The sequence below is a fragment of the Falco biarmicus genome, chromosome 4 (assembly GCF_023638135.1).
Source record: "Falco biarmicus isolate bFalBia1 chromosome 4, bFalBia1.pri, whole genome shotgun sequence".
Taxonomy (NCBI): domain Eukaryota; kingdom Metazoa; phylum Chordata; class Aves; order Falconiformes; family Falconidae; genus Falco; species Falco biarmicus.
The window spans coordinates 108,294,410-108,304,292 of record NC_079291.1 but is presented as its reverse complement, the minus strand read 5'-3'; the positions used below and the strand labels follow the sequence as shown (position 1 = coordinate 108,304,292).

At 58.4% G+C, this 9,883-nt stretch overlaps 1 protein-coding gene across 4 annotated transcripts in view; it reads left to right on the top strand.

Annotated features, from left to right (window-relative positions):
* Positions 1-9,883, top strand: part of LOC130148851 (uncharacterized) — a 29,396-nt gene that overhangs the window by 5,131 nt on the left and 14,382 nt on the right. Inside the window, exon 1 of one of the 4 annotated variants that reach the window (XM_056337935.1) lies at positions 8,522-9,779. The exons of 2 other annotated variants lie outside the window; for them this stretch is intronic. In XM_056337935.1, the coding sequence (XP_056193910.1) occupies positions 9,665-9,779 (115 nt within the window). In that variant the 5' untranslated portion in view covers positions 8,522-9,664. Of the gene's footprint in view, positions 1-8,521; positions 9,780-9,883 lie in introns of those variants that run through there. One more of the 4 variants, XM_056337936.1, reaches the window with a different exon arrangement.

The window sequence follows — 9,883 nt, the reverse complement described above, 5'->3', positions numbered from 1 at the left end:
AACCAGGCCTCCCCACGGCCCCCATGCCATCTGAGCCCATCCCCGGCCAGCCTGCAGCAGAGCAGACAGAGCAGCGCTGTTCAGCCCATGACGGATGAGCACTTCCCCTTGCGCCTCCCAAGCCCATTTCTGGCCCCCAGGCAGCAGAGGAAACAGCCCAGGACTCTCCAGCACCCGACCAAAAAGCAACGGCCCCGACGCCCACCAAGCGCTCACCCAGTTGCCCTGGAGCGCAGGAGACAGTCCAGCAGCCTCCAGCCCCAGGACCAACCGCAGTCGCCCTCACACCCCCCGAGCAGATTACCGTCCACCCTGCAGCAGCAAGACTAGGACAGTGTCCAACGGCCCCAGCACCAACCACACAGGCCCCCAAGCCCTCCGAGACCGCTGCTCCAGCCGCACAGCAGGGGCTGAAGGCAGCCACACCAGGGTAGGAGCTGGGGTGCACTGAGTAGAGCCCCAACCGACAGCTTCGGGGCTCAGCCGCTGCCCGCCAAAGACAGTGTGACACAGGGCTGTCACACAAGTGTCCAGGGGGTACCAACAGCAAACCAAGCGAGGCACCAGCACCGGCTGGGCTCCACGCCTGGGCGCAGCCGTGGATGCCCACTGTGTCGGCAGGCAGGAGCTGGGCACGGGCGCGTGGGGAAAGCCCCAATGGCGGCACTACGCGCTCTGCTCCACAGCTCATCCCTGACTGCCAGCCTGCTGCAAACAGGTCATTAGCCTGAGGGGCAGGTCCTGCCCCTTTCTCCTACAACGCAAGGCACCCTCTGATGCCATCCGGGCTGCTCCTGAAGTGATTAAAGAGCTGGGAGAGCGGGAAGCGTGGTCAGGTCTCCTTCTCAATACAGTTCTCCTGCGTCGCCTGCAGAGAAGCCTCATGGCAAGTGGTGACTAGCGGTAGATGACAGAGCCCTGAGCACCGCCGCTGAACAGCGCCCTGCGGCTGCTCCCGGTCCGAGTGGTAGAGTCCCTTGTGTCAACGAAGAAGCCCTGCCAGGAGTGGTGACAGTAGCTGGGAAGGATAGGTGGTGTTGGCTCCCCGTGTCGGGGACAGATAGGGAGAGGTCTCCTTTCACCAGGCGGGGACTGCCGTTTACATGGACCGCCTGACCACAGTGTTTTGAACATTGTCCTGCCATTGCTCCTGCTCCACCAGCTGCAGAGCTGGAAGCATCCACATTAGCGCAGAGGTCGCTGTGATGCAGTTACTGTGTCTTCCAGTCCAGGACAGCCCGAGCCGGGGAGTTTTGATGTTATGCCCAGAGCGAGATAAAGAAGCAAATGAGGTCAAATGCTGCCAATCAAGGAAGTTTATAGGATCAAAGTGTTGACAAGCAAATAGCGATAGTAAAGGGAAGGAAGGCTAGAAGAGGAGGAAACCTAGCAAGCAGTCGGGACAGAGTCGCAAGAGATAGTCACCACCATGGATCCAGCAGCGTCCTGTTGGTCTGTAGTTTCCCTGTCCGTCGGTGATGGTTTCAGCTGGGATAGACTTAATTTTCTTCTTAGTAGTTAGTACACCGCGGTGGTTTGGCTCTGATGTGAGAACAATGTTGATAGCACACTGATGTTTTTAGTTGTTGCTGCGTGATGTTTATACTAAGTCAAGGACTTTTTGGTTTCTTGGGCCCTGCCAGTGAGAGGGCTGAGGGGACACAGCCAGGACAACTGACCCAAGCTGGCCAAAGAGGTATTCCATACCATACGACATCATGCTGAGTATATAAACTGGGGAAAGAAGAAGGAAGGAGGGGACATTTGGCATTATGGTGTTTGTCTTCCCAAGTAACTGTTATGCGTGATGGAGCCCTGATTTCCTGGGAATGGTCAAACACCTGCCTGCCCATGGGAAGTAGTGAATGAATTCCTTGCTTTGTTTTGTTTGCGTGCAGAGCTTTTGCTTTACCTATTAAATTGTTCTTATCTCAACCCCTGAGTTTTACATTCCTTTCTGATTCTTCTCCCCATCCCTCTTGGTGAGGGGGAGTGAGCAAGCGGCGGTGTGGCACTTGTTCCAACCAGTGTTAAACCACGGCATGGTCTCTTGATGGTGCCCATTACTGTTTGATTGCACAGTCTTTTATAGGGTATTTGGGGAGCCTCTTTCCCCAGGCAATGGCACGAACGGCACTTCCACACGTGCTCCCTGTCTCGGTACGCTGGTTTTGAGGGGCACACATTACGGCTGCGTGGTCCTTTGCCATGGACTGCGCATGTCTTGGCAGGTTGAGGTGGTCGTTTGCGTCTGGACATGTCCCCCAGAACAACGTGGCTGTTCCTTGACCCCAGCTGATGTCTGGTTTCGGGTGGCTGTTGCTTCTTGTGTCGTTTGCAACTGCCGAGTTCGGTTAAATTGCCAGGTAGCCTGTCACCAAGCTCAGCAGGAACGTCAACAAGCTTTGAGACAGTCAGCTCACAATATAGTCTCCCACATCATGAGGAACGGTGTGAAAGCCAGCGTCGCTGCAGCGCGGCTCAGATCCATCCCTTCCTGCTGTGCAGGCTACAACATCCCCAGACGTGCATCTAAAGCCTCTGGCTGCTGAGTCTCACGGCTAAGGCAGAGTGAAAGACGGGATCATGGAATCTCTGGGGTTGGAAGGGACCTTTACAGGTCACTGAGTCCAATCCCCCTGCAATGAGCAGGGCCATCTTTAACGGGATCACTTTGCTCAGCTGAGCCTGAATGTTTCCAGGGATGGGGCATCCACCACCTCTCTGGGCAACCTGTTACAGTGTTTCGCCACCCTCACCATAAAAAAACACCTGCTGTCCTTGTGTCTAGTCTCAGTTTTCCCTCTTCTAGCCTCAAACCATTGCCCCTTCTCCCTAGGGCTGCTGGCCCTGCTCAGATCTCTGTCCCCGTCCCTCTGATAAGCGCCCATTAAGTACTGGAAGACCAGAATCAGGTCTCCCCAGAGCCTTCTCTTCGCCAGGCTGAACAACCCCACCTCTCTCAGCCTTTTTTCAGAGCAGAGGAGTTCCATCCCTTCGATCTTTTTGGTGGCTTCTTTTGATGCAGCCCAGGACACGGTTGGCTTTCTGGCCTGCGAGCACACATTGCTGGTTCATGCCCAGCTGTTCATCCACCAGTACCCCCAAGCCCTTCCTGGCAGGGCGGCTCTCAGTCCCTGCCTCCCCCAGCCTGTATTGATACTGGGCATTGCCCTGAGCCTGGTGCAGGACCTTGCACCTGGCCTTCTTGAACCTCATGAGGTTCACATGGGCCGCTTCTCCAGCCTGTCCAGGTCCCTCTGGACAGCAGCCCATTGCTCAGGTGCATAGCTGCACCACTCAGCTTGGTGTCATCTGCAAACTTGCTGAGGGTGCAATCGACCTGTGTGACAGCCCTTGGACGGAGCTGCCCGACGGGGCGTGCTCCCCAGCCTGGGAGGGCAGCTGCCCCGGCTGTGCTCCAGTGGCTCTCCCCCTGAGCACCGTTGCTATGCGGCCTGGGCCGGCCCTGAGGTCACAGTGGGGCTGCGAGGTGACAGTGGGGCTGTGAGGTCACGGAGCTCCACGGCGATGCACCAGCTATAAGTACCCACACCTCAGCCCCCAGCCGCAACTGCACCACATGCAGCAGCAGCGGTGACAGCAGCACAGGATCATGTGGCTGAAGGGAGCCATGGCCCTCATTCAGCACTGCCTCCTCCTCCTCCTCCTCCTGGAGGCCCTACATGCCAGGGCTGCCTGGGCTGCACCTTGGCAAGAGCAGGAAGCAGGTAAGCACTCGGCACATTTGCGACCTTTCACGGGCCAGCGGGCTCCTCTCCCCGAGAAGCGTGGATGTGGCTTTTCCCTCGAGCGCTTTGGTGAGGGCTTCCCCTGTGTGTGTGAGAGCTGTGCGGGTAAGAATGCCCCCAGGGGCCCTATGTTGGCCCATGTGCTCCGCAAGGGGTCTTGTTCATGGCATGGCTTAACGAGCGTGTTGGAGAGCTGCCAGGTGCCGGCCAAGAGGTCACCAGGCCCCTCTGCAGCGCTGGCAATCTCCCCGGGGTCTGGCTCCCACGCTGCTACCTGAGCCCCTTCCAGTGCCTGCGGTTCACTAAGGCACAAGCGGATCCCAACAGGCAATGGCAACATTTCCCCTCTGTGCTTGCTTCTAGGTGAGATGACTCTCCACAATTATCCAGCTGCCTGGCGGGAACATGGTTTTGAGGACTTGGGGCATCCTGGAAGTAAGCTCTTAATGTCTCTTGCCTTGAAAGAAGAAACAGTGCCAATGTGGCAAGAGCTTATGGCCTGCAATTTCCTGGTCCCCCAGCAGGTCAGGCGTGGCTGTTGCTTGGAGTAGGAACCAGGCGCAGACTCTTCCCCCAGTGCCCACTCTGGCAAGTCACAGCAGCAGCCAAAGCTGAAAGTGTTTTGGGTTCGAGGCATCGGGACCATGTTCCGCAGATATGGGAAATGTGCCAAATGTCCCTCCCGCTCTAGCTGCATCCCCGAGCTTGCTGTGACTGCCGAGAGGCACAGGAGCAGCACAGAGCGGGATCCCTCCCTGAGCCGAGGTCCACAGCGATGCCCTGACTCCCAGACTAGGCAGAGGCTTAGGGGGAACCTCCCTGTCCTCCTGTGTCCTCTGTGCCTGAGACACGCTGAGGCTTAACCTTCCCCCTCTGCTTTTTGGCAGTGCCGTCAAAGCCTGGAGAAGACCACCACAGCAAGATAGATCGGGCTTATGAACTGGGCTCAGGTACGGAGCAGTCTTGCTGGGGTCCCCAAGTGGGAGACACATCCTGAAACCTGGGAGGTGCTGCAGGCGGTGCCTGTGCTGGAGAAAAGGCACTAGGGGGAGGGCAAGGCTTCAGGGCCACTTGAGGAGGCCTGAGTCTGTCCCCTGGGGTGTGGGAACTGTCTCACGGGGAGGGAGAGCTGGGGTGGCACTGCCTGCTGCAGGGACGGTTTCTGTCCGTGTCACTCAAAGGCTCAAGCAGCTGCGCCCCCCCTATGCTCCCCTTCTGGCCTTCTGGGTTTGGTTGGGTGGGACACCCTGCCCCAAAGGGTGGGAACGTGCCTCCAGGCACCAGTACGGGGGGGAAAGAGAGAATGTCCTGGCCGGATCAATCGTGCTGCACGCTTACCAGTGGTGCGCAGGACGGGCTAACGTTCCTGATTGCTCCTGCAGATGATGTCATCGAGAGAACCACAGAGCTTTACAATCCCCTGAGCCCCTCAGCTGTTTCCGGTCCCAGAGACCCTGGAAAGTTGTACACTATAGGTGCAGTAGCGGCTGTTCTTTCTCTGCAAGTTGCCATTTTGTTGGGCTGTGTCGTGGTCTGGTGGCGAAGGAAGAAGAAAGCGTGAGTACATTTCCCTCCCTCCTCTTCCTCTGATGGCTGCTCAGAGCCACGAAGCATTTCTAGTCAGGCTGCCGCGGAGTGGCAGCCCGCTGGCTGCCCAAAAGCAAGGGCAGGACGAGAAAGAGCGGGGCAAGAGATTGCCCCAGCCAGGGAGGCGCCCAGTAGCGCTGGCTGGTGGCCACCGAACCTGCCCTGAGGAGTCCCCCTGCTCGGGGCTGCCATGAGGTGCGGGTGTCCACGTCGGCCAAGGCGTGCCAGCGGCTCTGCCCGTGCTGGGGAGCCTTGCCAGCTCTGGGCCGTGCTGTGGGGGACAGTCCGTGCGCCCCCTCTGCAGCTGAGCGCCTCAGCGGCCTCCTCTCTCCACAGGCCCGTCGCTGGAGCTTCAGCTGACCAGCTGGAAAAAGGCAGCTGCCCCTCGCGCCCGGACAGCCAGTGCAGCTGCCCCTCACGCCCGGACAGCCAGTGCAGCTGCCCTTCGCACCCGGACAGCCAGTGCAGCTGCCCCTCGCGCCCGGGCAGCCAGTGCAGCTGCCCCTCGCGCCCAGACAGCCAGTGCAGCTGCCCCTCTCGCCCGGACAGCCAGTGCAGCGGCCCCTCATGCCCGGACAGACAGACCAGCTGCCCCTCACGCCCGGGCAGCCAGTGCAGCTGCCCCTCGCGCCCAGACAGCCAGAGTAGCTCCTCCTCCTGCCCGGACAGCTGGACACAACAGGAGCCTCTCCCATCTGGAAGAGCAGAGAACCAGGCCTCCCCACGGCCCCCATGCCATCTGAGCCCATCCCCGGCCAGCCTGCAGCAGAGCAGACAGAGCAGCGCTGTTCAGCCCATGACGGATGAGCACTTCCCCTTGCGCCTCCCAAGCCCATTTCTGGCCCCCAGGCAGCAGAGGAAACAGCCCAGGACTCTCCAGCACCCGACCAAAAAGCAACGGCCCCGACGCCCACCAAGCGCTCACCCAGTTGCCCTGGAGCGCAGGAGACAGTCCAGCAGCCTCCAGCCCCAGGACCAACCGCAGTCGCCCTCACACCCCCCGAGCAGATTACCGTCCACCCTGCAGCAGCAAGACTAGGACAGTGTCCAACGGCCCCAGCACCAACCACACAGGCCCCCAAGCCCTCCGAGACCGCTGCTCCAGCCGCACAGCAGGGGCTGAAGGCAGCCACACCAGGGTAGGAGCTGGGGTGCACTGAGTAGAGCCCCAACCGACAGCTTCGGGGCTCAGCCGCTGCCCGCCAAAGACAGTGTGACACAGGGCTGTCACACAAGTGTCCAGGGGGTACCAACAGCAAACCAAGCGAGGCACCAGCACCAGCTGGGCTCCACGCCTGGGCGCAGCCGTGGATGCCCACTGTGTCGGCAGGCAGGAGCTGGGCACGGGCGCGTGGGGAAAGCCCCAATGGCGGCACTACGCGCTCTGCTCCACAGCTCATCCCTGACTGCCAGCCTGCTGCAAACAGGTCATTAGCCTGAGGGGCAGGTCCTGCCCCTTTCTCCTACAACGCAAGGCACCCTCTGATGCCATCCGGGCTGCTCCTGAAGTGATTAAAGAGCTGGGAGAGCGGGAAGCGTGGTCAGGTCTCCTTCTCAATACAGTTCTCCTGCGTCGCCTGCAGAGAAGCCTCATGGCAAGTGGTGACTAGCGGTAGATGACAGAGCCCTGAGCACCGCCGCTGAACAGCGCCCTGCGGCTGCTCCCGGTCCGAGTGGTAGAGTCCCTTGTGTCAACGAAGAAGCCCTGCCAGGAGTGGTGACAGTAGCTGGGAAGGATAGGTGGTGTTGGCTCCCCGTGTCGGGGACAGATAGGGAGAGGTCTCCTTTCACCAGGCGGGGACTGCCGTTTACATGGACCGCCTGACCACAGTGTTTTGAACATTGTCCTGCCATTGCTCCTGCTCCACCAGCTGCAGAGCTGGAAGCATCCACATTAGCGCAGAGGTCGCTGTGATGCAGTTACTGTGTCTTCCAGTCCAGGACAGCCCGAGCCGGGGAGTTTTGATGTTATGCCCAGAGCGAGATAAAGAAGCAAATGAGGTCAAATGCTGCCAATCAAGGAAGTTTATAGGATCAAAGTGTTGACAAGCAAATAGCGATAGTAAAGGGAAGGAAGGCTAGAAGAGGAGGAAACCTAGCAAGCAGTCGGGACAGAGTCGCAAGAGATAGTCACCACCATGGATCCAGCAGCGTCCTGTTGGTCTGTAGTTTCCCTGTCCGTCGGTGATGGTTTCAGCTGGGATAGACTTAATTTTCTTCTTAGTAGTTAGTACACCGCGGTGGTTTGGCTCTGATGTGAGAACAATGTTGATAGCACACTGATGTTTTTAGTTGTTGCTGCGTGATGTTTATACTAAGTCAAGGACTTTTTGGTTTCTTGGGCCCTGCCAGTGAGAGGGCTGAGGGGACACAGCCAGGACAACTGACCCAAGCTGGCCAAAGAGGTATTCCATACCATACGACATCATGCTGAGTATATAAACTGGGGAAAGAAGAAGGAAGGAGGGGACATTTGGCATTATGGTGTTTGTCTTCCCAAGTAACTGTTATGCGTGATGGAGCCCTGATTTCCTGGGAATGGTCAAACACCTGCCTGCCCATGGGAAGTAGTGAATGAATTCCTTGCTTTGTTTTGTTTGCGTGCAGAGCTTTTGCTTTACCTATTAAATTGTTCTTATCTCAACCCCTGAGTTTTACATTCCTTTCTGATTCTTCTCCCCATCCCTCTTGGTGAGGGGGAGTGAGCAAGCGGCGGTGTGGCACTTGTTCCAACCAGTGTTAAACCACGGCATGGTCTCTTGATGGTGCCCATTACTGTTTGATTGCACAGTCTTTTATAGGGTATTTGGGGAGCCTCTTTCCCCAGGCAATGGCACGAACGGCACTTCCACACGTGCTCCCTGTCTCGGTACGCTGGTTTTGAGGGGCACACATTACGGCTGCGTGGTCCTTTGCCATGGACTGCGCATGTCTTGGCAGGTTGAGGTGGTCGTTTGCGTCTGGACATGTCCCCCAGAACAACGTGGCTGTTCCTTGACCCCAGCTGATGTCTGGTTTCGGGTGGCTGTTGCTTCTTGTGTCGTTTGCAACTGCCGAGTTCGGTTAAATTGCCAGGTAGCCTGTCACCAAGCTCAGCAGGAACGTCAACAAGCTTTGAGACAGTCAGCTCACAATATAGTCTCCCACATCATGAGGAACGGTGTGAAAGCCAGCGACGCTGCAGCGCGGCTCAGATCCATCCCTTCCTGCTGTGCAGGCTACAACATCCCCAGACGTGCATCTAAAGCCTCTGGCTGCTGAGTCTCACGGCTAAGGCAGAGTGAAAGACGGGATCATGGAATCTCTGGGGTTGGAAGGGACCTTTACAGGTCACTGAGTCCAATCCCCCTGCAATGAGCAGGGCCATCTTTAACGGGATCACTTTGCTCAGCTGAGCCTGAATGTTTCCAGGGATGGGGCATCCACCACCTCTCTGGGCAACCTGTTACAGTGTTTCGCCACCCTCACCATAAAAAAACACCTGCTGTCCTTGTGTCTAGTCTCAGTTTTCCCTCTTCTAGCCTCAAACCATTGCCCCTTCTCCCTAGGGCTGCTGGCCCTGCTCAGATCTCTGTCCCCGTCCCTCTGATAAGCGCCCATTAAGTACTGGAAGACCAGAATCAGGTCTCCCCAGAGCCTTCTCTTCGCCAGGCTGAACAACCCCACCTCTCTCAGCCTTTTTTCAGAGCAGAGGAGTTCCATCCCTTCGATCTTTTTGGTGGCTTCTTTTGATGCAGCCCAGGACACGGTTGGCTTTCTGGCCTGCGAGCACACATTGCTGGTTCATGCCCAGCTGTTCATCCACCAGTACCCCCAAGCCCTTCCTGGCAGGGCGGCTCTCAGTCCCTGCCTCCCCCAGCCTGTATTGATACTGGGCATTGCCCTGAGCCTGGTGCAGGACCTTGCACCTGGCCTTCTTGAACCTCATGAGGTTCACATGGGCCGCTTCTCCAGCCTGTCCAGGTCCCTCTGGACAGCAGCCCATTGCTCAGGTGCATAGCTGCACCACTCAGCTTGGTGTCATCTGCAAACTTGCTGAGGGTGCAATCGACCTGTGTGACAGCCCTTGGACGGAGCTGCCCGACGGGGCGTGCTCCCCAGCCTGGGAGGGCAGCTGCCCCGGCTGTGCTCCAGTGGCTCTCCCCCTGAGCACCGTTGCTATGCGGCCTGGGCCGGCCCTGAGGTCACAGTGGGGCTGCGAGGTGACAGTGGGGCTGTGAGGTCACGGAGCTCCACGGCGATGCACCAGCTATAAGTACCCACGCCTCAGCCCCCAGCCGCAACTGCACCACATGCAGCAGCAGCGGTGACAGCAGCACAGGATCATGTGGCTGAAGGGAGCCATGGCCCTCATTCAGCACTGCCTCCTCCTCCTCCTCCTCCTGGAGGCCCTACGTGCCAGGGCTGCCTGGGCTGCACCTTGGCAAGAGCAGGAAGCAGGTAAGCACTCGGCACATTTGCGACCTTTCACGGGCCAGCGGGCTCCTCTCCCCGAGAAGCGTGGATGTGGCTTTTCCCTCGAGCGCTTTGGTGAGGGCTTCCCC